At 42.3% G+C, this 26,853-nt stretch overlaps 2 protein-coding genes across 2 annotated transcripts; one reads left to right on the top strand and one right to left on the bottom strand.

The window, feature by feature from the left end:
- The first annotated feature begins 340 nt into the window (after positions 1–340).
- LOC130524033 (protein phosphatase 1 regulatory subunit 1A-like) lies at positions 341–13,512 on the top strand. The gene is made up of 7 exons (XM_057029729.1): positions 341–721; positions 4,838–4,898; positions 8,836–8,873; positions 8,950–9,013; positions 10,075–10,257; positions 11,474–11,599; positions 12,308–13,512. The coding sequence occupies exons 1-7, from the start codon at positions 641–643 to the stop codon at positions 12,361–12,363; spliced, it is 609 nt and encodes a 202-aa protein (XP_056885709.1). The 5' UTR covers positions 341–640; the 3' UTR covers positions 12,364–13,512.
- A 786-nt stretch (positions 13,513–14,298) lies between these two features.
- Positions 14,299–23,523, bottom strand: LOC130524032 (dual specificity calcium/calmodulin-dependent 3',5'-cyclic nucleotide phosphodiesterase 1B-like). The gene is made up of 14 exons (XM_057029728.1): positions 23,300–23,523; positions 21,668–21,781; positions 20,648–20,830; positions 20,218–20,284; positions 20,013–20,129; positions 19,574–19,714; positions 19,064–19,164; positions 18,169–18,294; positions 17,613–17,714; positions 17,357–17,477; positions 16,126–16,207; positions 15,888–16,005; positions 15,650–15,786; positions 14,299–14,767 (listed from the first exon to the last, which is right to left on the bottom strand). Exons 1-14 carry the CDS (start codon positions 23,350–23,352, stop codon positions 14,679–14,681), a joined length of 1,551 nt encoding a protein of 516 aa, XP_056885708.1. The 5' UTR covers positions 23,353–23,523; the 3' UTR covers positions 14,299–14,678.
- Between the last annotated feature and the right edge of the window lie 3,330 nt (positions 23,524–26,853).

Genomic DNA, 26,853 nt, shown 5'->3' with positions numbered 1-26,853 from the left:
CACTCAAAATTGTGTTAACTATAAATAGCTGGCATCAGATCTGCTGTCAGGAAAATCAGTTTTTCATGAACAAATTAAAAATTGAAAAATGAAAGCACACGTGACCATGAACGATTTACAACAAAACAGAGAGACGGGGGAAGGGGAGTTTTATTTTATCCTCTCTCATTTGTGCAAGGGCTGCTGCAGAACAATCCTCATCATCCAATACAGACAGGAAGAAATGTGACAAGAGGGAGGGACTTGTGTGAGAGGGAGAGAGGCACAGCAAATGAGAGTGAAGGAGAGGTGTTCCTCGCCTAGAATGCCCTTGCCTCTGTGAGAGCTGGGAGTCAGAGAGAGGAAGGAGAGTGGAGAGATAGTAGAGACACGAGCAGGTGCTGACGGGAGAGAAAAAAGAGAGTAGAATCAATTGAAGAGCTTCTCAATCTAAAAAAATGTGTTAAAACACAAGTAAGAGAGAAAAAAGTAGAAAAATAATCTCACTTCTAAACTGGAGCCCATTTTTTGTTCCTCACAGTCTCACTCGTTGAGCTTCTTACCCTCTTTTTCTCGTACGGATTGTCTTTGCTCGGATCACTCCGTCCTCCTTCTCCTCCTCCCTTTTGTCCCGTCACCCTTTTTGACAGACAGAGCCACCATGGAAACGGGGAGCCCCAGGAAGATTCAGTTCACTGTTCCCCTGCTGGATACCCATCTGGACCCAGAAGCAGCCGAACAGGTGAGCAGGAGGACGAAATTAAAGGGTGGGAGGCAAATTTGGGAATAAGGAGGATTCCTTATCTTAGTTTCAGCACATGCATAGATTTCAATAAAGTTAGAGCAGACTGGCTGGTGAACTGGTAAAAGTACATTTTCAGAAATACATCAGACCCCAACACTTAATGACCACGGCGTTTCTGCTGAGCAGCACTTGAAGTGATCACGGTGAGGATGGATTTCTCCACCTCCAGCCACAGTGGAGGAGGCTCCTAGATACACAGTAGAGTCTGGGGAGTGCTGAGCAGTGTTGCAGCCTACCATGGCTGCAGTACTTTGATGTTGTTTGGGGTTTTAACGACTGCCTGCTGTCTTTATACAGCTGGGATATACCTATAAAAAGTGCCATACGTTACAGATTTCTTGGCATGGTCATTGTCAATGGCACCGCAGCATGATAACTACAGGGCATAAAGATGAAGCAAAGGAACGATGCAGGAGTTAAAGGCTGAGAGCGGTTTGAGTGACTTTGCATGTGGCGATATGATGTGTCCCACTTTCCCGTCGTCATAAATATAAGATGAACAGGACAGGCCATTCATAATGGATGAACCTAGAGTAAAACCAGTCGAGATCGACAAATCTCTTTAATACCTTTTCAACTCTTTCCTCATATGTTTGATTGAGGTGTGTGATGTTTGAGTTGGTGTTTCTACACAGGGTCAAGGCAGAAATCAGGTGTAATCAAAGGTTCTGGATAATCATGTATTTTAACAATGTAGGCACAAAAAGGAGTAAAAAAAAGCCTTCACTTCGGTGTACTTCAGTGATGATTGCACAATTATTACATTACTGTCAATGCTAATTCAAGGGGGAAAGGGCAAAAACTTGACTAACATAGGTAGGCAGCTACTATACACCCCAAATCTGACCAGTTTAGATGCTCCTAATGGGGAGAAACTATAGGATGGCACAATGCTCTTTCAAGAATTTCTTGCATTCCCATTGTTTAGCTGTTAATTTATTTCTTTTTGGCACTTCATCCACTTTCCTTCATGACCACACATCCTCCAGCTGGTTACCTCTAGTCTTGTAACCTGATCATTCAGTTCTCAGTTGCGTGAGCTGTTTAGAATTGGGCTTGTAGTTCTTATCATTCCTTTCCAGCCATTTCTTATAACTCCTTGTTCAACGTCTTTCTATGGCAATAAAAGGGGTTAGCTGGAAGGGTTAGAAAGGGTGAACTATTCACTCATCATTTTTTAATACTTCTTTTTCCCTTTAGGTTTTTGCTTCAGCCATTTATACCAGTTGTTTCTGTTGTTCTCTGGCTGTTTTTTTCAAGTATCAGGATTCCATATCCATTCAGATATTTCCACCTTCCAGCTGCAGGATTTTCCTCATAGTTCTGTTCATTGGGGATCCAGTTTTTGCATTTCCTCCAGCTGTAGAAATTTCCTCCTGTGGCTTTGACTGAATGCAGCAGCTTTACCTTTTACTTTGAACGAAGTCCACCTCAGCCATTCACTTCCCTCTCAGGATCACCTCCCTGCGGCGCCTCAGATGAATGCTTGAGCTCTGAGGAGTCTTCACAAACATGTTCAATTCTTCCCTTTTATGTCCCCAGCGATGGTGCGTGTAAGAGACCTCAATGGTCTGCACAACAATTTAAATCCCAGCAGCAGCTGCTGAGTGCTTTTGGATGCCTGGAAATACCTTAATGTTCACATTATTCTGGAGTTGCTCAATAGATCCACAGATCTCCTCATGAGGCTGCCCCTTCAGCCTCTCATAGTGCCATAAGGTAACCGGGTGTTTTGGATTTTCGTGTTTCTAAAAGTAGACTTTTCTGTAATGATTAATGAGGAAAATCATTTGCATCAAACACAGGAAGGCAAGAGTCAAGAATGGAAACAAAGTGTTGAAGACTGTTATTGGTGAATGCAATTGTAGTCGCTCAGATGTTCCCTTCGCCTCAGTTTGACTCAGAAAATTGATGCCTGCTGTCTTTATTTAAATATCCTGGCTGCAGTACACAATCATGTGTGTCTCCTGCCCTCAACATCATCTGCATAAACCCATGGGAGTTTTCAGCCCTCATTCCCATTGGAAACAGACCTTTAATGACTTCTTCTTCGCCCACAAATCCCCGTCAGTGTCGCTGAGCCTGCATGCCCGCTGTGATTTTACACTGTGATTAAAAAAATGAATGACAGACATGTCACTGTAAAACACAATTAGAACACAAAGAGAAATGCATCATACATACTGATACGCTTCTCAGTGGGTCTCATGAATGTCAGGCTGAGGGGAGGGTGGTTTTCCAGTGCTTCATTAATCTCTGACACCAGTTTAATAAAACAGCATCTGTGGGCAACCACAGATTGGCTGGAACAATCTCACTGGCATCAAACCGTCATAACAACGACGCACATTATCCGGACTGATTCTGGATTATTCATGAAAAGTTTTCTCCTCCAAACCTTTTGATGTGATGGCTGTATTTTATTTTTTGATGAGCAATTTTAATGGCCGTCAGTGTTCCTATGTCCCTCATTCCAGGCTGCTGTAGAAATGCGTTCACTAAATCCCAACCCACAGGACCTTTGTCTCATAATCTGCAGCAATTTACTGAGCATGAACACAGTTTTCTTGTTCAGGCTGCTGAGTGTGCAAACACACTGACCTCACATATTGGATGAAGGTAGGAACCATCTCGGATTCTCTCAAAGGCAGATCAAGGACACGGGCTCCATGAGTCACAGTTTCACACAGAGCCACTGCGTAAGCAATTGGGTGGGACAAAAACTACATTAAATGTCAACAAAACACAACAATGATTATCTCAGCCCCAACCTTTAAGCCACATTTATCCATTACCCCACAACCCGAGAATATTCCTGCCTGGCTGTTGTTTTCTGAAAAGCTGTTTGTTGCTGTGGGTGTAGCTGTGGCCTGTGGACTGAAAGGCAGACGTGGATATTAGGGGATCTGAATCTGCCTGGTTAGCAGTGGTATTTCTGTGAGCGAGGATTCAAGGAGGGTGTGAAGAATAATAATGACTTGGGACATAATCTGCGGTGGTGGTGGTGTGTGTGGGGTATTTACCAGACAAAACTCATCCTTGAAGGGCACAGGCAGAATGCTGAATTTAGATCTCCAATAAAGAGCCCTGATGATACTCAGAATGTCCTGCTGATTAACCTCAGAATGGTACTTTTTATAAGGTGTGGCTGGTGAATAAATAGAGAAACACCCTGCATTTCTTTTTCCACATTTGCTTCTTTTCAGATCTGAATTCCCAATTAAACTAACAGAGCCCATTTTTCATTACACTATATTATTTCTGCTTTGATCTAAAAATAGAGCTCCTGTGTGTGTGTGTGGGAGTGGCACATATGAAGTAGCAGGAGTCCCGGTCCTGATGAAGGACCACTTTCCCCAGACTTTACTCATTTTCATTCATGCTTTGTTCTGCACATCCGGCCTCAAAGACAAACCTGAGCGAAAAGGTTTGCTGTTATCTGCAGTGCAGTGGGATGCATCCCTCCACCGTCGGAACAGACCTGTTTTATATCTTAAAAATAATCTTTTTGGTTGCGTCTGAAAGACCCCAGGTGCCTACAGTATGGGCTGAGCTTCATGGCTGCCAGAGCTGAGCTGCTGCTCGGACACGGAATCTCTGCAGCATCTGGCAACACCCAGCAGATGCTTTTTGATACACATCTGCGTATCTTCACAGATTTTAAGGTCAAAAAATGGCAAAGATGAAGTAATATCTGTTATGGGCTTGGATCACAATCCTATTTTAAAGTATAATGAAAAGTTTTTGATGCCATCCTGGTTCATAATGTTTGGACGGTAACCTTAACTCATGACCCCAATCCTCCACCGCTAACCCCAAAGTTTTCAACGCTTAATGGCTGTTGATCAGGGTTAAATGTTCTAATCCCAAGCATATTTGGGTGTTGGATAATTAATTGACAACTAGGGGTGAGAACAAATCCACCTCGTGCATCCCCAACCTCTGCAGGTTCTGATCAACAACCCAGTCATTAATGTTATATTGTATATAATACATACATATTATATACTGTTTAACTAATAATAATTCAGCATATTGTCCCCTCTTTTTCAGATCAGGAGACGTAGACCCACTCCCGCCACTTTAGTTGCATCCAGTGATCAGTCATCACCCGGTAAGACAATTTCATTTATTTACAGGTGATTAATATGATACTGTCTCTCTAACTATTTGTTTATCATAAAGTTTAGGTTATATATTTGTGCCAGCGCTGCCACTGGGGAAAGAAAACAAGCAAAGACAGAATAAAACTGACCCACAAATTTTTGAACCCTTTAATTGTTCAACTAAATGAGGTCCATGTTCTGTCCAGTTGTTACAGAGGAGCGCTCACAGGAGATAATAACGCATAAAATCAGTCACCAGAGCCTCAAATTTCCAGGCGCTGACTTTGTAATTTTCAGTTGTTTTGCTGATAGCTCGCATCAAATTCAGCAGTGAAAACAGCTGTGGATCCTGATTGGATCTTAATGATCAAGCACAGCAGTGATCTTGGTGATTATTTTTCTTACCCATGACTCATCTATTTACTCCAAGCTTCCCTCCGCCTCTGCCTCTGCTTCGGTGTGTGGAGGCTCTAATGTGACCCAGCACTGGATTAAAAAATAATCAACTGGAAATGTGTGGGGCTGGCGGATGTTTTTTAAATCAAGATTTGATGTGTTTTCTGAGTTCGAATGGTAGAAGATTTAAGTTGAATGGGTTTGGGTGGCACTTAAACGGGTAGAAAATGAAGGGAAGTCAATGTGAAGATCCCACAAAGCTGCTAAAAATCCTCCATGTGAGTGATTTTCTGCATCTGCGCGTATTTCAGCTGCGGATGCTGAATGGGCAGAGCGTCAGAGAGAATCAGCCTTGATCTGCCAATCAGCATCCTTTCAGCAATCCTCGATCTTTGGAGATGAGAAACAGAAAAGGCAAAGGAGAGAAATGCACCTCAGTCTAATCTGGAGAGAGAATCTCTGACGTTAACACAACCGTTACAAGAGCAGGAGATTCAGCCCGCATTTCTCGGCTGGTGTAATATTCCATGTTCTTCTCTGATGAAAGAGTGGGCTCTGTCTGTTCAGCTGCTCATTAAAATGATGCTATTTTTCCTCCCCATTTGTCTGAAAAAGGACACAATAAATGTTGGTCCAACTGGTTTTCTTTGGCCCAGAGTTGAAATATAATTGCCTGGGACTTTTCCAAGATAAATCCCGACACATGACTTTGATGTATAAACAGGCACAACTTTTCTATCAGAAATACTGTACAGTTGGTCCCATTTGGTGCGTGTGCTCGGACTATCATCATCATCATCATCATCATCATCATCATCATCATCATCATCATCATCATCATCATCATGAGGTGGATATTGGAGAGGATTCCATCAACAAATACCTGATAACCTGGAGTTATATTTATGAGGCCCATTCCACTTTCTGTTCATGCAATTTTAACATTGGCAATATGCATTTTCACTACATATGGAGCCATACAACAGATAACTCATTGTGAATCATTTTTATGTGATTAGTATATATACTGCAATCATATTTGGAGTTAATACATTTTAAGCTCGATTTTTTGACAGTGTGATTAGAGAGGGACTATATATACGGAATAACCTATACTATTATACTACTAGTCTAATATTGGTGTATTTTTTATTTGTGCGTGTGTGTGTTTGTGTGCTCTCATAAATTTGTGATAAGGGGAGAGGAATGGGAATGGAATAAATATGATAATAAGGATAAGGAGGAAAAGCAGAGCTGTGCTGGTGTAGACTTGATGTGCTGAACATCCAGAAGGGTGTCCTGTTGCTCTGTCAGCTGGTCGTCCTGACCTCTGTGACCTCCAGTAGCTGCAGCCAAAGCTGTAAAGATGAACAGAATCGACTAAAGGCTGAAGGAGAGCTCACGATGACAAAGATGTTCTAAAGGACTGTTCTTACTAGAAAGAAAACAGTGAACATTCAGGTATTCAGAAAACATGATGTTTCCGTTACAGCGTAGATAAAAAAAGGTTCTTTTCAGTCCGACTCTTGTATGTTCCAGCGCTGGCTGCTATTTTAAGTGCGACCCTTTAACTGCTTCTATTAGAAAGTTCTATTACATCAGATCAGTTTGCATTTGTGACGAGGTGAAAGTCTGACAGACGTTTTCATCAAGACGTTTGAACAACCAAATAAAGAGAATGGCGATCATTGAGTCCTGATGCTCAAAATGTTGCAGCAATAAAGGGGACAGCAGCTCGTCACCTTCTGTTTCTGTGCCTGCTAATTGAATATTAGTAAATAATCCACATTTGATTTTCATTTTGCTACTGAGATCAGACTTCGGTGGCAGAAACGCTTTGCTAGATTAGTCATTATTGATTAGAACTACTGATAAAGGGAGCAGTCCTGATAACTGACACCAGAAGAATCATCCTATTTCCTGATATTCTAGACGATCATGACAAGTGTTCCTGCTCTCTTTGGAGTTGTCCTAGCAACAATAAGTAACAGCAACTGTAACCTAGCTCAAGATTTTTTTTTCTTCATCCAGTTTCTTATCAACTGCTTCCTAACTGACTCCGCCCACAATCAAATATATTTCAGAATCTTTTTCATTGGCAGAAACTGCAACAGGCAGCGAAATGAGAGCGGCCTGGCTGAAAAGGGCGGGAGGCTCATCTCTGTTCTCGTCTGGCGTGGTGTCAGACCGCCGTTCAGCTGGGAGTTGCACTGATAAATTCATCTGTGCTCTGTTTTATTGGCCATTTATCTCTGGTTCCGCAGCGCAGATGGGCTCAGGGCTGAAAACCATCTCGCATCAGGGATGTGAAGTTTTTCCATTGACAGCTCCTACTTTTTGGCTTTGCTTTTAAACATTTCTGTTTTCTTTGATTGTTTTGATGATCCTCCTCTTTTCAGACTGATGTATAACAGCTTATGAAGTGTCATTTGAGGGACAACCAGTGACTATCCAATTTCCAGGGAGTGATTTGACGCTAAATCCATAACTGGCCTATAAACTCCAGAGAGATTCCTAAAATAAGATTAGTTCGGAGCCCGACTGTAATCATCCATGTTCAAATACAATTTTAGAAGCAAGCTTATGATAAGCTGATTCAGAAAGCCTCACATAAGCATCTATATCTCAATAACATCTTCTAGGCGTACGACTTTCCACTGCCTGGAGATGTACAGCATGAGTTGCCAAGCAACAAGATGGTGTAGAAAAAAAAGTTCTAATGATGGAAACCCTCAGATTTGGATCAGCCTGCTAATTGCTGATGAATGTTGTTTATTTAACTAGTGTTCTACTAGTGTAATAAATAATATGGTTTTCCTTGAGCTTCGCGTTCATCAAATCAGCCTGGTAAATAAACATCTCCATCACATTTTTACAATCTGACACTTTAATATTCCTCTAAAGAAAACATGTTGCCACACTCATGTATTCATTTGCATTCTAATGAAATTCCACATGAGTATAAATTACTTCTCTTCTTCTCCTGAGAGGTTTTCGCTGAGGCCTTTTGTTTTTTACTCTTACCTAAGTGGACGGTCCCCTCTTTTGTTTTAAAAAAAGACAATGAATGTGTATAAAAAGCCTCTTTCACATATAAGAAAGGATCAAATTAACATTATCTATGTCCAGCATGATTGTAAAAGGAAGCAGAAGCTTAAGTCCGCCTCGCTCTGCGCTCTGGAGACTAACGTCACTCCGTGGACGCTATGATGACAAACTGACCAAATCATGTTTTATCTATGGAAGCTATAAATAATCCAGTACAAAAGTGAGCATCCCATGTAGTATCTGTAATGCTTTTCAAGGAAAAGGGTTACTTTCAACAAGAAAATAAGGCAGTTTTTGTAATATTGTGCCACAATATATTTCATACAAACCTAAAAAAAAAAGAAGAAAAAAGCACTTAGTTAAACTGATTAACAAAATGTCCCTTCAAGGAATAGCACAGCCATGGATACCCTTCCCTGATAGCTTTAATTCACTATTTGGCTCTGTAAATTGAATTTGGATCTTTAAAACAGATTTTTTCTTCTTTCCTCTTCCTGACAGAAATAGATGAGGACCGTCTACCCAACCAGCTGTACAAGGTAACCTTGGGAGTCTCTTCCACTTAATTCCCTCTTTTTCTTTCTGCCTTTCTTACTGACATTAAATGTTTTACAGGCAGCGTTGCTGAACTCTCCCCGACAACGACGAAAAGGACAAAAAGGGACTCCTACAATGAAAGGTAGGTTAATAAACCTCTGAATATGACCTACACATACTTTGAGTTACAATGATTACAATGCTATTTTTCCCTTATTACATGTTATTGCTGTTAGATGGGGAAAACAAGCTTTTCATTTTTAAGTTACCTCCTGTCAGTCACCAGGATGTTTAATACATGTTTCTCAGGGACTTAATGAGTTAAGGTCAAACATCCAACTAGATTCAGTCCAATTTAGGACATCCATGTGGGTTATTACGGGTTAAACGTGAGACTATTAACCACATTACATCTTTGTCTGCTAGTTGAAAATATGGCAAAAGATATTGTTGATGCTCTTCCTGCATGTCCACCGATATGGAATCTATCATTTGATTCTGCTTCATCACCATCTTTGGATTTAGAAAGCCAAATCTTTACCCCATCTATATCCCATCCCCATAAATAAAGTGTCCCACTCAGGATCCAGTCTGGAAACACAATTGTAAAAAATGCTGAGGTGATTATTTCCTATATCTCTCTTTTTGTTATGCAAATCGGGCTGTAACTGCAGGCACCAAAATGCAAATGTTTAATACTGAGAAAACAGAAGCCTTATCCAAGAGAGCAAGGAAATAATAATAACGATAAATAAGCTGAGAATTGTTGCTGCGGGATGTTTAGACTTCAATTAGTTCCACAGCTCTGTGTAATAAACCGCTTCGGCACGAGTACGCTTTAGTTCCCCACTACAAGCAGATTACCGGTTCTAAAGCTTGCATGAAGGAGGCTGAGGGAGGAGATTAGCCTAATCATCTCCAAACTTCGATACCTGCACCCTCCGCTCCCCCGCTCCAAAAAAAAAAAACTGCTGTGTGCTAATTAAATCTTCACAAGCTTATTCCAGCTTATTTTATATAAGTGCTGGATTGCTTCACCTTTGACAAGCGCTGCTCTCCCATTGGCTGGCTTCATCTCGCACCACTTTCCTACCACACTCGTCCTAGTTCTCCCAACATTTCCCCGCAGGAACTGCTCCTCCCATCCTTCCAACTTTGCTTTTATCGCTCACCTTTCATCTCCACTTCTTGCCGCTGCTCCAGAGCTGCAGTTCCTGGTGGAACACCATCTGTACAGGCAGCAACAGGGAGCGGCGGATGAGTGCTCCTCAGAGAGCTGCCTGTCAGACCGCCCCAGTCCCGACTCGGTTCCCGCCGGGGAGGAGCTCCCACATGACGACGAAGCCACCGCAGAGGCTATTGAGAAGCTGCGCTGCCAAATGGAGGGTATGTGATGAAGACTGAACCTTTCAGTCACAGTGAGCCAGTAATAAGCATGAAGAACACTCATATTTATGAGCCCAGATGGTGTGAAGGGTATCAGACCAGTGATGAGGTCAAATATTGACAGTGCATCAACACCACCAGGACGGAGACGCAGAGGAATGGGAGGACGTTTAGGCGAGCCTATTAGCATTTGAAGAGAGCTAAAAAGTAAGCGGAGGCTGAGGTAGACTGCATAAAAAGGGCTGGAGGGATGTATGTAAATGCACGGTAGGGTTCAGAAGAGAGCCTAGAATAACAAGCAGTGGGACAAAAAGAACAGGGGGAGGGGGGAGAGAGAGGAATGATTTAGTTTCATATTTTGGGAAACAAGCTTTTTGGCTGTTTTGCTAGGATGACATAGGAAGGTGAAATTTGGCATTCTTGGAGTAGTTTGTGTTAACACATAATACACACCAACACTCTGCTTAGCCTAGCTTAGCTTACTTTGGCAAGGTCACAAACACATTTGGTGTTTTATGGAAACATCCAAGCAGGGTTTGCTTCTCTCAGAGGAGCTTTCTCACCAACTATTTCTGCACATGCACATGCACACACATGCCATGCTTTTGATTACAACTCAGTGGTTTAATCGCGATGTGCAATGACATATGTCACGAAAACCCTGTTATCACGATAGAACTAAGAAGGATATGCTAAGCTAACTAAGCTGGCCTCATATGAAAGTACAGACCGGGTGGTTTGACCTTGTCTTCTGTTGTAAATCTTCATCAAAGTGAACAATCATTTTGATGATAAGATGGCACAGTGCCCTTTTTTTTAAAGCTGAGGACAAAAACAGCAGCCAGCATTTCAGCTCAGGCCAAATATTACGCTTGAATAGCTGATGCTGAGAGAGATGCTTCCAGCACAAAGGATCCTCGTCTTCCTCGTCTGCCTGTCAGAGAGGGAATCTTCGACACGCAGACAGCTGCATTAGAAGGGAATCTGAGGGTGAGGGTTTACAAAATAAAATAATTTAAAAGCAGTAATGCTGCAAATAACTTTGGTGGGTCATCAAAAAAGCTGCAAAACAAGTCAGAACATTTTTACAAGACAAAACCATTAGCTATATTTTTTAAAAGAAGTTTTTCTCATTTTACTTTATAACTCCACTCTCTGCTATGTGTCACTATTCTGCTGCTCATATGGTGTCCTGGTTCTGTGTGTTCCCCCGCAGAATTCTCCAGGGAAAGTCTACTTGACGCTGGTGGACTCAAGTGTCCCCTCTCCAAGGACAAAATGGACTGTTCCAACAGCACTGATGTGGCAGATCCAACCTCTCGACAGAGCGCCACACAAGCAGGTACACTGCAGGAGTCAGACGAGCTCCCTGGGGAAGATTTTAAATCCTTATAAGACGCTGCATCATCAACACACTTAGATGTGGTTTGCTTATTTATTTATGTTAAACAGCTCTGGCCTCTTAATCAACAAACATGTGTGGAGATACTTTGATCCATTATTCATAGCTAAAATGCCCTGAGAGACAATGATGAGTTCATTTCTACAGCTTACAACAAGCTAGACGTGCTACCATTAAGCAGCGTTGAGTCCTGCGCTTGAACCTCGTCAAGTTTGAGCAGAACGAAGCAGAACCATCAGCCACCATGACTGCAGCGGCGCCCCGCGTGACCGCTGCGTTCTCTGAGCCGCAGACTGCAGTTAATTAAGGAGACATCAGTAATTTAGCTCTGATTTGTGACCTCTTGTGTTCAGAGATGTTCTGTTTTAATAAACCATTTAATGCTTCAATGATTGGAAAATTGGGGGCTCCATTGGCACCAAATGACCTCAGACATTGTGAAATATATTCAGTTTAGAAAAACAAAAGGTCCTGCCAACAATTAGGAAGACTTTCGGGGCTCAGCACGAAGTGTTCTATTTCTCATCTCGGTTGAAGGTTCAGACTGTTAAAACATTTATTTTAGAGGCAGCACGAACAGAAATTCGGTGGGAAGCCCAGATGTTTGCCCTCCTTCACTCTTTCTACCATTCCATCTCTATTTGACAGATATGGAAGATGTGGCGTCCAGCGTGAGTCCAACTTCAGAGAAGACAAAGAAGTAGATGGAGCGGGGGAGTCTTCTGTGGGACACAGCAGCGCTGCCCTGCTGTGCTCAACCAGCCCAGCGCAGGGACGAAAGATTCGCCGTTATTAGATACCCCAGGTCATCGTCAGTGCGACCCTACAGTCAGCCCAGAGGAGGTCCAATGTTTTCACTTCAGCCTGACACAAAAGGACCAGATCATCAAGTCAAGACTCTTTTTTTTTTTTACTTTTTATTCACACAGTTGTGTCGTTTAAATATCATCCTAAACCTCACCTTTCTCACAAAAAAGCCACTTGAATACAACCAGACATTTGCATTTTCATGCTCAAGTCATCAAACTTTAGCAATTGACCCTCATTTCATTTTTTTTAAATCTAAAAGAAGTTAAACTTTTAGCTGACCATGCTAACACAGGTGTTATTTCGGTGCTAGCTCAAAGCAGTTTCTATCCCAACAGACGCGGTTGCCAGGGGGTGAAGTTTTTCCACAATCTGAAGCGTTTTGCTGAAGACTCCGTCCACTAAACAAAAGTCAATACCTGCACCTTATTTGCTCAATGACATTAGTGGAGAAAAGTGACCACATGACGTCAAACCATAAATGCCTATTTTTAGCCTGTTCGCTACAGTGCTTTAAACATCACGTAAACACTGGGAAAAAATTGATACTTGAACGCAGTCTAAGAATGTCCACCTTCCAGCCTGCAAGTGGAAGTGCAGCAAAACATTGACTTGTAAATTAATCGAGGATTTTAAAGCTCCCGTGCATGAGAGGATGTTAAAAAGTCAACAGTGTGTGATGTCCCCTCATTTGCATCAGCAGATTTATTATGTATATAATGACAATCGTTCCATAACGTTCACATTAACACAATAGGAAACTAGAACCACGTTAGTTCTGATGTCACTGGAACAGCTCAACTGCAGCGCGAACACTAACCACAATATCCACAAAGAACAACAGAGGCGAAAACGTCCCCACACGCATCATTTTCAGCATATTCATGGGTAGTGTGATGTTTGCTTTTTTCTTCTCATTTTTCAAAAAACGGCAACAGTAACTGGGTTAAAGCGACGGTGAATTTTGTTCAGTTTTACTTGAATTGACTGTTGATGATGTATGTAAACTAAATTTGTTTGTTACAATAAAAATATATAAATTGTTACATTGGTGTTTTGCCATTTTTGACCTCAGCCAAGTCATTTTTTGAACTGATATCGTATAGTCCCTGATCATCAGTATAATCTTTATCGTCTTCCTCTAAGATCAAAATATTCTGAAAAAGCCCCCAATGACATTACGTCACTGGTGTTGCACTTAGCAGTTGCTGACTGCATTCTAAAAATAGAAACTCTTACAATAAATAATTCACTGTATTCAGAGTTAGGGGCATAAAAACATACATTTTTCATATGCAGAACTGCATTTGCTGTCTACTTCATGACACTGCAGAAATTTAACTTGATTTCAGCACAGATTTATGGCTTGAAGACAAACTCCTGTGAAAATAAGTACTGCAGAGAAAAGCTAAAAATGAGGTAAAGAAAGCTAGCTAAGATGATTGTGAGCTGCTGGAATAATGGTGCAGGAGGCCTCCCCATCTGGCCTGGAATCCTGGAGCCACAGCTCCCAGTTTGCACCACAGCTCCTCCAGCTGGGAGAGCAGAGAACTAACACCCATGTTAAATAATGAAATAAAGGTTAACTTAGGATAAATGAAGTCAAATGATGAATTGCAGCTGTCAGAGCAACATCCAATGGCTTTTCATAGGTTTACTATTTACAATGGAGTTATTGTAGACTTAATCTGGACATTTCTAGTATAAGATGTGAAAAACATTTTAATGAAAATGGACAATTTTAAATTTGTCTGAAGGGAGATCGGCAGGTATGAGTGTGAGTTTCAACAGTGTAGAGATCAGGTCACAACACACATTCATTTCACGCTGCATTTGAACGCTTTGAAAATGTTTTTAATCAAAACACAGCATCAAGAAAACCAACCCCTTAAGGAACGACGAGGAGACCACAATGTCGATATTAACTGCTTGGTTAAAACTGAGCTGTGTACAGGCCAAACTACAAAGATATGAGTGAGAGGTGGCAAATTTAAATTAATCCCATGCACACGGCTGTTGAACATGACCAGCATGTAGGCTTTCTGTTACAGCATGAGACATAAGACCTTAGGACATCAATGTGCTGCTAACCTTAAATCCTAAAACCGCCCGTCCAACCCCCTCAGTCATTAACAGGACATGTCATTATAGCCATGTTCTCTTTGTGATTCAGCATGAGCCTCAGCGAACCTCCTTCTAGAACGCATGGCGTCTATGGTTCTGTGTCGGTGGTGCGGCCTTGCGAGAACTGGTCTTCTTTCCTGGATCTCTCGTCCTTCGTCGCGCTGGGGTCTGAGAAGCCTGCAGGAGGCAGGAGATTGGAAGAGGCATTGGAAAATGTTGTTAATCGCCGAGGGGAGCAGTATCGGTATCTGCTAATCTCCTTGTGACATCACCGCAAAACAACCGCCGGTCCCAAATCTAATTAGAAAGATGGTGGAGCAGAGGGATTATTCTGTCAAAACAACATACATCACTCGCATCTTTAGAGCCGATTCACTGAAGTTCACAAGCTTCCTTTGGTGGAATAAATTTATAAAATAAATAATCTCTGAGGAGCAACAGAGGAAAACATGACCAATAACAAAAACAGGCCAGTGCCAGGGGCTGCAGACTACCAGGGGGCCCTGAGGACTTAACATAGAGCCAATTTTTGTTACACGCACATGTGTCGTTTGTCCTGCGGTTCCAGTTCGAACGCTATCTAATGGTCTAATGGCTTCTTATCAACTCTCTGTGAACTTTCATATATCTAAAAAGTCCAGAAATGGAATGGAATTTGTCCCCTAACCATAACCTTGGTTGAGGGACTTGATGGACAATAATTTTATTGGGTAAAACTGATGACAAGCACTTGTGCTAATTCAGAAAAGCTGCACGTTGCTACTTATTAAAACCATGTTCATCCTCAACAACGTAAAGACGCGATCAAACATTGTGTGAGGAAGAGAATCCCTTTAACCAACGGTATATTTGCTCATGCAGTGAAACAACTGAGGTAAATTTCTAAATGTGCCCTTTATATCAAGAGGGAAGTAAATTTATCATTCCATGGAAAAGTCTAGGAAATGAACACGATGCTTTATATGGCTGGGATTTGGTCTTTTTAGCTAAGCTTCCGTCGTCATCAATCAAGCGTGACGGTCAGATTTGTTACAGAGCAGACAAGAATTTGGAAGCTACCATTGCAGCCACTCTCCTTCCATTTGAACTTGTTGTCCTCGGTGTGTCGTGTCCACGTGGAGCGAAAGCTGACCAGCTCGGCCGTGATGTGGGCGAGACTCCACTGCAGCCCTCTGGAGCTCTCCCTCCAAAGATTACTGGGGAAAATAGACTGGTAATAACCTTCCAACTTTGCCTTTTTTTCTATATGGTTGAGGTGGGCTGCCCCAGCAAGGTGCAAGCCTATTATGTGTGTCACCTGTGTCTGTTGCAAGGGTCTGGTGGCTCTGGATTCTCCTCCACCAGAGGTATAACGATCTTTTCAGCCATGTCTGTCAGCAGTGAGAATGTGGGGTATACGATGAAGTCTATGAACCCTGCGGGAGTAGAACAAGAAATAATAACTTGTGCATTTCAGCTGACATGATGCAGGACGCAAACACGAACAGGAAGTAGATCTTTTAGCAGAAAGTTTGGTGAGAGAAGGGTTTGCATACCGATCTGGGACTCGGCTACCAGCGTGCTGTTGCGATCACACAGAGGCGAGAAAGGCAGGCCGAGCTCCGCCTCGCTATCGCCCTCACAAAGACAGACAAGGAGAGAGGAGATATTTTAAAGGGCATCCCACACAGCCCTGAAAATAGCTTTCGAAAGGTTATTTGATTCCAACACTCACCGCCTCAGACCTGCTGTCATGTTCAAATAATACCATACGAGAATCACTTCAATGTTTTAGGGCAAACTTTAAAGACTTAGCAGGAAGAGACTTCTCATGTGTTGTTTTGCAGAGTGAACAGCCCACACCTCCTCTATTCTATTTCTTCTTCCACTCCAGGGAGCAAATAGAGGGAACCATATTAGTCTTTCTTTACAGCTCAGCAGGCAACGGAGGTTCTAAAAACGCTTGCTTTTTTAGCCGTTCTTTTTGGACGGAGCGATGGGAATCTGACCAAATGTCACGTGTGGGCTCATGTTTCCATGAAGGTTTCAAAAGATGCACCGTTTCAACGAGACCAGGGCGCTTTCGCGAGAGACTGAGTCATCAACAATATTGCGAGGTATTTCAGCCTCTTGAGTCATTATTCAGGTGAGGATAAGAGGCTGACAGAGACAGCCAGGATATGAAGGAGCAGCAGAAGAGCTGAAGATCGGAGTAAAACTCTTTATAGTAACTCAGCAGAAGAGAGCAGAACAGTCTCAGCTGTTTAGAACACAAATGCATCTTGTAAATGTAAGAACTGAAGGAGAACACGTCTGTGGAGCAAAGATTACAAATGTTTTTCTTTTCTTTGTTGGAAATCTGTGCCACTTCATCTTAGATAACAACTTTAGGACATAAAACGGTGTCTCAACTAAAGAAATCAATGACAACCACATGAACAGCAGCATCCTAAATAAAAAGAAATCCTAATCATGCACACAAACAGAACATTGTTTTTGAAAATCATATTGTGCCTTTTTTAAAATAAAAAAAAATCCACTTCTCTGTATTAAATATAAACATAAGGTCATGTCTTCTTTTGTCTCCCAGCCGTCCTGCACACCTGGTTTAGCACAACCCAAACACAGTGGCGCTGTTGTTCTATATGGTTGTTTCTGGTAGTGTTGCTAAGCTACTTGGATGGAAATTGATCTTAGCCACCCTCATATTCATCTATTGGCTAATGAGAAGCATAAATCAATCTCCTCATCCTTCAAACACCAACAGTCACACGTCAGATTTCCTACCTGCCGGAAGAACTCCTCCATCAGTGCTTTGGTCCAGCGAGAGTGCAGCGGCCAGGGCTTTGATGGGTGGCTGATGTCGGCCGTGTGGAGTAACAGAGACAGCGCTTTGGGCTTGTCGATCCTGTTGGAGAAAGCACGAGACCTGTTGGTCTTCAGTTTCACAGCACCTTTATAACGCAGACCTGAGCCACGCTAGCATCTCCCTCTCTTCCTCAGCTCCATCATTCAGCGACCTTTTGACCAACAGCAAAATTACCGCTCTTGCTGCTGTAGACAGGCCTTTATGGCTTTTACTTGGGACAAATGGGAGGACATGTCTGTGGACAGCACCATCTCGATGACCAGCGAGCGCAGCTCCCTGTGCACAAAAATGGGTGGTTAAATTGTTGACCTTGGATTAAGGAAATGCCCTGTGCGGCATGAACAGGAGGACTACATGAGGTTGGACCATTTATAGATGCCCTATTGCATTCTTTCATTCCCATGGCAACCCTGGGAGCTATAAAAGTCATTTTCAGTATGCTGCTGGCATTTATGTTTGGTGGCGTCTGCAGAGCTGAAGCATTTAGCTGATGGATTTAACAATATTGTCCTCGTCCAACGAATACATGTATAAAATAAAAACCCACTAATTGTACTGGGGGTTAATAAACACCAATTACAACCTTTATTAGAACGCTGATTACTTAGATTATCATTTCTCTCATTAGAAATCCATGAACAACGGAACAAAACTCTATACTGGATTAGGAGTTGGCCTTTGTCATGCACAGGGAATGTCTGCACTGTTAGCGTAGCCATGCTTGTCTTACATCCATTCTTCTCTTGTCAAATTAACGAAGATGTTCATTTGCTCGTTCTGCAGCAGGCGGAACGCTGCGCTCAGGTGATGGCTTTCCTGCACAGACCGGTCGTTGTAGATCAAAGCAAACTCTGACCTGGTGGAAACAAGAGCCAGATTGTGCATCAGTCCGTGAGATTAGCAAAATAAAGCTGCTCCATTTGGGTGAGGGGAGGCAGAGGCGCTACATGAAGAAGGGATGAAATGCTTAAGAAGCGAGATGTGATTAAACTGTGCCTGTGGGTACTAATAATACGCTAAAGCAAGTTGATTAACTACTAATTTGTGTAACTGCTAAACACGCAATGTAAAAACAAGCAACCGTGGCTCATTCTGATTGACAGATGAGCTCCTTCCCTGATTGTTAATGTGTTAGAATTGTTGCCATGGCGCCCAATTCTGGTCACGACAAACGACAAACACATGGCAAGATTTCGCACGTTCACAAAAGAGGAAGTGGCTATGCATGATCAATCATCAATCCAGTTGCCTTCAGCTCTCTTTGTTCAATTTTCTACTTTATTTCGGCATGCTTTAATCAGAACCTGTTTCACTAATGTCTAACCTAACGACGTACACAGCAGCATGTGTTGTTTTATTATACACAAATGTTTACACCCAAAAAAAGCACAGGATGTTGATGGGTGACAAGAGATTGCATTCTTTTACCCTCCAATGTGGGTGAAAAAAATAGGAAATCTAAAAACACCGTGTCCTTCCATGAACATGTGCTTACATCAGAGTGCTTCTCCTATAACTGCTGGACTATTCTACTGGTGGCTGACATAAATGTTATCTTTTATTTTTTAATAGCCCCTATGGTCGGAGTAACGGAAATATCTTTCAGTAAAACAAGGGGGGCTTACTTTGTGTGAATGTGAAAGTTGTTTGTGGTTCCCGTGTGTTCGTAGTCGTGGATGGCTGCAGCGAACAGCGACGCCATCACCTCCAGCTCTGTCAGCCAGTGCTGAGTAGAGATGAGACATGATTAGCGCATGTGCTGCACTGTGGCGTGAACGTTACTTCTTAGGGAGAATAATACACCAGCAAGAATTGGTAATAAAATGCTAACTTTGCTAATATGGCGCCTCATGTCATCATGTTTCATACAACATCATCTCAGTACTGGTTGCAGGGTCACATGACCACTTACATTTATATGAGATTAAAGCAATAAAGCCACTATAGGAAGGTTTGTGTGTTCTCCTCTGTGTTAAGGCGGTTTTTAATGTGTTTTAAAGATGTTAGAGGCTTTTCGGTGACCAATTTTACCATTGGTTTTGGTCTTTTAGAGGGATTTGTGGCCTATCAGGATAATAACATACCCTTTATCCTTCAAATAAGTACAGAATAATTATATTTATTTATTTTTTTACCACAAGGCCAGAGCGCAGCAACAGGCAGTGCAGCGTCTGGGTCACATCAGCCGCATGAACGTGGCTGTGGTAAGGGTTGTTGTGTTTGCAGTATCCTCTCTCCACTGCAGACAGGAACTCAGTCAGGCATGAGATGGGGATCTGCAAAATTGCAGCACATAATTATGGAATTCTGTGTTTAAAAGCCAGGCCCAGAAAAGAAGGCTGAATTGACTGGAATCGAGGTTACACTTTAAAGGGTCACGGCGTCCTGAAAGAAACACCTTTTAGCAAACGCCCGCGCGTCAGATTATATCAGTGATTCCAGGTTTCTCACAGAAGTCGACTGTAGTTAAATTACTGGAGCATTTTTTCATAGAATGATGACATATTGAAATGGAATGTATGTACAGTAGACTCCGTATATTATTGAGGAGGCTCAAAAATCATAGATGAAGACCTTAAAGCGACTGTTGAGCCCATATCTGGCGATCAGCTCAAAGAAGACGGTTTGTAGAGCGCGATCGGAGCTGGCTGAGTTCAGAGCAAACACGTCGAAGCTCCAGCGGTCAACATCCTGCAGAGGAGACGGACGTAGCATTGATGCACACGAGCTTTGCCGCGACTTCCGAGATGCACAGAGAGGTTTGTCAGCGGAGTCTCACCCTGAGGCAGTTTACGACGGCTGCGGGCTGGTCTGGCAGGGCCGCCGTGTAGGCCCTCTTGAACATCCTGAAGGAATGAAATGTTTATGTTGAGTCGGTTTAAAGTCTGAATGTTGATGCTGAGCAGTGGTCTTGTCTTACGGGGTGTTTATAGAAATCCAGTCTGTCCCTGTTGGAAGGATGTTTAAAGAAAAAAAAAAACCCCAAAGAGGCTAATGTTTCACAGTTGTCTTCTCTCTAACAGCAAGTTTATATTAGAGGTACACTAAAAACACAGGCATCACTTATTCACAATTTGATTCTTTAATATAAACCTTCCATTAATTTATCGGCCCTAAGTAGAACCGATTGGCTCGTTTCTGCAGCGGCTGTTATCGTTGCAGGGGAGAAAAACCCGACAGCTCTAGAAGAAATAAACGCTCCCTTTCACCTCTCCACAAATATCCCAGCCTGCACCGCGTGCACAATGCTGCGGAACTTGGGTTTCTCATCAGAGCGCCGCGCCGGCCGCCGAACCCTCCTGGTGAAGGTGGATGCCAGCCAGTCTGTGACCTCCGCGGGAACTCCGTCAGACTGCAGCTGCTGGAGGTCATCCTCGGTCTCCAGACACTGTCTGAGTCAAAGCAGGAGAACGGTGGGGAGATAAAGCAGAACAGGCTACGTATAGTCAAGATGTTACGAACGGCAGGAGTTCCTCCTCCTCGCGCATTGAACTAAATGATACCAAATTTTCTTGGTTTTCATTGGTTTTCGCTGTTGCTCTGGGTCAACGTCTGAAAACTGTAACCAACCACATCCAACTGATACAATCAGTTTTTGTCAAATTTGCTTTATTATCTTGTGTATCTCAATGGATTTGGGTTTGGGAAAAGGTTCGACTAAGATACTTAGCCATGTTCCCTCTAGGGAGAATAACTTGTGTCAGGGGTATTTCTGAAGGCCCAGATCAGTTAGAGTCAGTCAGGGTCAGAACTGTAGCAGCACCAGTTGATACTGGATACTTGAAGCAACCAGCCAGATGTACCTGTCTCTACCAAACTCTTGTTTGGGGCTGAGAAAAGAGTGTGGAACTACAACTAACAGAATACAACTGAAATAAAAACATCTGAGGTGAGGTGTGAGAACTTTTAATCTAAATGAGTCAAAACCTTTTTTTATGGTCATGTTTTTTGTTTGTGTGATCTCTGTGTCAAATCTGTGGTTTCAGTTGAAGACGTGCAGGTCCGGTTTGACTGTAGGTGTGAATGTCGGTGTGAATGGTGTGACTGTGAGTGTGAATGCTCCGTATGTGCATGTCCTGAGACCGGTGACGCATTCGTCTCCTGGAAAAAGTTCCAGGTCTCCCTTAAAAAAAAACCCCACATGAAAATACAAAAGATCCATAAAGTGAGAAACTAGAAAATCTTTCATCAACCAAAAACTTCAGGAAAGATCCTCTTCAGTGTTCTACCTTGTTCCGTCGAGATAAACAGCCTCGAGTAACGACGCCGTAAAATCCAGGTTTTTCTTTATTTCCTCAAAGTCGACATTCTTCTCCTCCAGCTGCTTCAGGATGCTCCTGAGCCTGAGGAAACAGAAGTGATTCTTAATAAAGCCAAACTGTGATTCTTAAAGCCAAAAAGGGGGTCGTTGGTGCCAAATTGTACTTTTGAGGAAAACATATATAACCCCAGGTTTAGTGGGTTGAACAGTAAGATTAATAAATCATTGTTCTTTTCCTAAATTATCTGTAATATTATCTATAATGCCTGTGAATAACGTTTTTTTTTTTTTAAATAAAAGTTTTCTTTGACAAACAGCAATAATTGAAAATCAAAAAGTATCCAAGTAAACCTGCAGAGAGGTCATAGGAGGTTTGTGGATGACAATCCATCCATCTAAATCTAAGCCAGAGTGGCTTCTATGACTAAACCATAGTTAACCATAGTTATAGTATTTTAATCAAACTACGACACAGAACTGTGGGAAATGTTTTGCTGCCCAGCAGCAAAGGCAAATGCTGGGAGAGCTGGGTCCTCTCAGTGTGAACCCCTGCCGTGCGCTAATGCAAACTAGCCTCTCTGTCAAATCCCAAAATGCTTTGATATCAGTGGACTCTGTCAGCAGGAATCAGGCGTTGTTTTCTCCTCAGCGGTTTGACCCGTTCATTTCTCAGTCCGCCCATATGGTGCTGCGAGCAGACACGCTGCACCCTAGCCAACTCCCGCGCATGAAGCGCTCACAGCTTTTGGAGTGTTTATCACTCTGGCGAGGGCTCTGCGAGGCTGCGAGTCATAAAAATAGCAGGCATCAGAATGCCAGAGCTCGCTTTCTCAATGTCAAGCAATCTTTTTCTGATAATGACGACCTTTCCTTGGAGAAATAACACTTCTGGGAGGACATTTAAAGGAAATTACTCATCAAGTGCGCTTCAGAAACTTTGTGTATAGAGACAAATGTTCTTTTGGGTCTGGCTCTGTTGAATCTACACACTTCATAACATTATCCATATTAGGTGCATAGTGAAGATGCACGGCAGAGTTAGCTCCGCGCACCCTGTAAAAAACAGATTTTGTGGTTAAAAACATAAAGAATAAATGAAAACAGTACATTTATGTCAGATAGGCCCAATATTTAATTTAAAACAAAAAACAAAACCCTATAAAAAAGGACCAAGATGCTGTCAGAAGTGTGCCAGTTTTGAAAATATAATCAAGAAAATATCTTGCAATCTTATAGACACCAACACATCAGCGCGTTAGCCAAAATAAAGCCACATGACCGCTTACCTCAGAGCATTTCCCTCCCACACAAGAAGCATGAGAAAGAGATGCATTCAAACTTCTACTGCAGGTGACACTGAGAAATAATCCTGCTTCAGATGTGTTTTTCAGAATGTTTAAGTTAGCCTCTCATTCAGAAAATTTTGCTTTTGAGGATATTAATCACGGTAAAACAAAATTGGTAAAATCAAATCTGAGGGCAGCTCTGTTGTTATCTGTAGTATTTTTATCACATTATGATGAGAATGAGACTAACGGCAACTCAATATAATATAAATCCACATTTACTACATGATATTTGCACCAACCCTCTTTCTTACCTAGAGATGGGGATCTGCAGCCTTTTCTTACGAATTCTTAGCAGTTCGGCCATTCCACATCCAAGCTACTTGCTAATGGACTCCAGAGTTTGTTTTTATTTTTTCCCCCCCTTTTTTTTTAAATCCAAGAAATAGTTGACAGAAAAGTTCTCCAAGCCATGTAAAACTTAGTGTGTCCTGAGACAGACTTCTGTTTCAACATCCCTCCCACCCACTTCTGGTGGGACCTACTCCACTTTCTTCTGATTGGTCAGGAAGTCCTAAAGTGTGTCAGTATGTGTGAGTGTGTGTTGGGGGTGGAGGGTTGAGAGAGAGGGTGAGTGTTTGTGTGTGGAGCTGTTGTGTGAGCCGCGAGTGTGTTGACCTCACTCGCTGATGAAGTGTTGACTGCGAAGCTTTCAAGCCATGTGTACCCAAATCCCAAATGAGAATTTTCCACCGCAGCCGCAAATTAGGCAACTACAGAGAGAGTCTTTCAGAGAAAAACCGCCAGAGTCGCCCAAAGCAAAACACATAAACAAAGCTGTCCTCCGCAGCCACCCACAACAGCCCCATAGGTCAACTTTAGTCCCGAGACTGACGCGCATACTAAATGTGCGGGACAAAACCAGAGTTCTGTTGGGTCAGACGGCGTGACTCGGCCTGCACGTTGATGAGGAAGTTGCAGCTCTCAGATCTAAATGTCAATAACTTTAATGGTGGAGTCAGTTTTCTTTGTAGATTTATAAAATCAGTATCAAAGGATGGGGGGGGGGGGGGTTGTGCTGTGCTGCATCCCATTACAATGCAGTTTTACATCAAATGAAATGCGGAATAAGAAAAAAAAACAGGCCAGAGAAGACAATGAAAGCCATCTCCAAAGACTTTTACAGTTCCTAATCCAAGGGTATTTTTTTAATAGCTTGGTGAGAGTCACAGGAGAATGTAGCTTGGGAAAAACCCCTGCCTGCCGTCCGGCTCCCTCCTGTCCTGTCCTGCTTTGGGTCAGCCTGACTCTCATGCTCCCATGCTCTTTGACATGACTTAAAACATGAAGATGAGTAACGTAGCGACATGAAATCCTCCCTCATCATCAAAAAAAGAAATAAAAACGAGTCCTCTTGGATTATTGCCAGCCATTTTCTTCTGTTCAGTTTTCCCTCCTGTCATCCATCTCCGTCCCTCTGTGATGATGACGGACACACGCCCTCTGTTGTCCCCCCAGACTCCTCAACCAGGAACTACTCACAGCTCCTGTGCTTCAGAGGCTGAAATCCTAATTTGAGGTTTAAAAATAAAGGAATCAGTCAGTCGCCCAGGTCTTCACGGGAACCACATCAAGTGGAAGGATGATCATTTTTATTTTCCTGAAGTTTAAATGCTTTTTTCAACAAGTAAATGGTTGGAAAAAGGTAGTTTATCCCATTTCTTTCTAAATATGCTTCAAACATCTTGATTTAAAAAAAAAAAAATTTGTTCCCCTGGGGCAATTAATTGCTTACAGCCCTCGACTGGACGGTCGCAAGAGCAGCAACTCGAATGTGGGAGGGGCAACGACCTAAATGTATGCTTTTTGATGGTGGGGAAAACTGTAGCCCCCAGAGGAACCCCAAACAGAGAGAACACACTAACGAACCCAGAAACACATGTTGTAATTGGGGATAAAACCCACAACCTTCTGGCTCTGAGGCAATAGCTCTAACGGTTACACCACTGCGCCATGTTGGGGTTCAAAGAAGACAAATTTCTTTCTTTCTTTCCAAATTGAAATCATGGTTTTCACATGAGTATATTCCTGTGACACCCCACACACCCCCTCCCAAAATCTTGTGCTTCCTGGTCCAGCTCCTCCTAAATAAAAATAATCCTGCACCTTCACATCGAAGTCATATGTTAACTATTAGGCCTCCCTGCCCCCCCCCTTCCCCCCCTTCCCGACAGAGTTTTATATTACTGACTTAATTTCATGAGAATGTTGTTGTTGAAGTCACAGATTCGAGGAGAACGTTTTATTTTCTGCCAGGCAAAATAAAAGGAAGCTAGAATCCCAACTATGTGTTCTGACCTGACCACCTGCATCTTATAAACATTTGAAAACACGACAACTTAAATCTAGCCTCAAGAGGGCTACATGAAACAACCACAGACCCCTGAAGTGCAATCAACAATTAATTACGAAATTACTTAACACGCAACACACCCAACAACAAAGTCCCCTCCTGGAGCTCGGCCCTTACTAACGTACCATCATCGTCTGTATCGTTACTGTTCTTTGTGTATCGTTGCATAATCTTTGCATATTATTCTTATATTGACACCAAGGTCTGAATGTCTGCTCAGGGCACATTCTGATCCCTCCACACGTTCGCACAGAACAATGCCATACATGGAATGTTGGACTCAGTTGCTGATTATAAAAGCAGAAAACGCGCTCAAATCAGCAGCGCGCTTCACAGAGGAGCCTCAAACACAACATGCAGAAAACCTGAATGGAAATGGTGTCAAACAGCTTTGGGAATTAGACACTTTGGGTGATACCTGGGGTTCTTTTTCCTAGGTTTAATCTATAAACATGGTCATTTGCTTGCTAGCACCCAGCTAATATGTCCGATTTAATTTTTTGTATGCTGATGATTAAAATACTAAAAACAGAACTAAAATCTGCCGGGCAATCTAACGTAAAGTAAAAAAGTAAAGCATTTCCTTATAAAATAAAAAAATGTCAATTGTAATGTAAAAATGGTACACTTTAAAGATTGAAGAACAAAAAAACAGGTTTACCTTTCCAATGTTATCCTCCATGTCTTGAGTTGGAGTTGTCTGTTAGTAGCTGTGCGGTTCCTGCTAGTCGGTGTCATGACCTCTGAACTCCACTTTGGACCACATGCAAGATTGAACATGCTAAAGACATGCTCAATCTAAATCCAGAATGTGTACTCAGCTTGAATGTGTGTACAGCACTAGCGCTTACATTAATCTATGTTGCTCTGTGTTTACATTCACGCACACGTCTGGTGATGTGTGTGTGTATACTCTTTTTTTGGGGGCGTTTGCAGTCTGTGTGAATGTGTGTGTGTGTTTCTCCCTGTCTGCAGGAGAGATGCTGGGTGACACACTAGCACAATCAGTTTCCACCATTAAGTGTCTTTACTGTCTTGGGACAAGATCCACTGTGGCAACACGTTTGAGCATTCGCAGCTATGGCAACCATCGGTAACTTGATGCATCAAATGCAAAAACACAATGTCACAGATGTGTTCTAATGTTATAATGTACAACACAACTGTTTTTAAATGCTTAAAAAACTAAACTAAATGTTAGATAGGAGGGGAAACCTCCTCCCACCTGCTGCTGGTTAGAGATGAAGTGTCACATTCTCACAGGAAATGATAGTTCACACATCAGACTGGTGCGTAATGGGAAAAATGATGAAACAAAATAAGAGCATTGTACCTTTTGTCACTTTCAAATTGAAGCTTTGTGTTTGTGATTGTAAAGAGACATTTGCTCTTTCAGCCACAATTCCATTTTGCTTTTGCTCCAAGTTCATCTTGCTTTTCTGTGCACAAATGTCA

The sequence above is a fragment of the Takifugu flavidus genome, chromosome 4 (genome assembly GCF_003711565.1).
Source record: "Takifugu flavidus isolate HTHZ2018 chromosome 4, ASM371156v2, whole genome shotgun sequence".
In the NCBI taxonomy this organism is placed as follows: Eukaryota; Metazoa; Chordata; class Actinopteri; order Tetraodontiformes; family Tetraodontidae; genus Takifugu; species Takifugu flavidus.
Note: the sequence above shows the minus strand (reverse complement) of the source record. Positions and strands in the feature narration are given on the sequence as shown.

What these genes read in the sequence shown, in the direction of transcription:
- LOC130524033 (XM_057029729.1), top strand. Translation starts at nt 641, where the DNA reads ATGGAAACGGGGAGCCCCAGGAAGATTCAGTTCACTGTTCCCCTGCTG. An exon ending in TACCCAACCAGCTGTACAAG is followed by an intron (nt 8,874 to 8,949) that starts GTAACCTTGGGA and finishes AATGTTTTACAG; the next exon opens with GCAGCGTTGCTGAACTCTCC. An exon ending in AGGGACTCCTACAATGAAAG is followed by an intron (nt 9,014 to 10,074) that starts GTAGGTTAATAA and finishes CCGCTGCTCCAG; the next exon opens with AGCTGCAGTTCCTGGTGGAA.
- LOC130524032 (XM_057029728.1), bottom strand. Translation starts at nt 23,352, where the DNA reads ATGGCCGAACTGCTAAGAATTCGTAAGAAAAGGCTGCAGATCCCCATC. An exon ending in GTTTATCTCGACGGAACAAG is followed by an intron (nt 20,831 to 21,667) that starts GTAGAACACTGA and finishes GCTTTGACTCAG; the next exon opens with ACAGTGTCTGGAGACCGAGG. An exon ending in GACCCTTGCAACAGACACAG is followed by an intron (nt 15,787 to 15,887) that starts GTGACACACATA and finishes TATTTTCCCCAG; the next exon opens with TAATCTTTGGAGGGAGAGCT.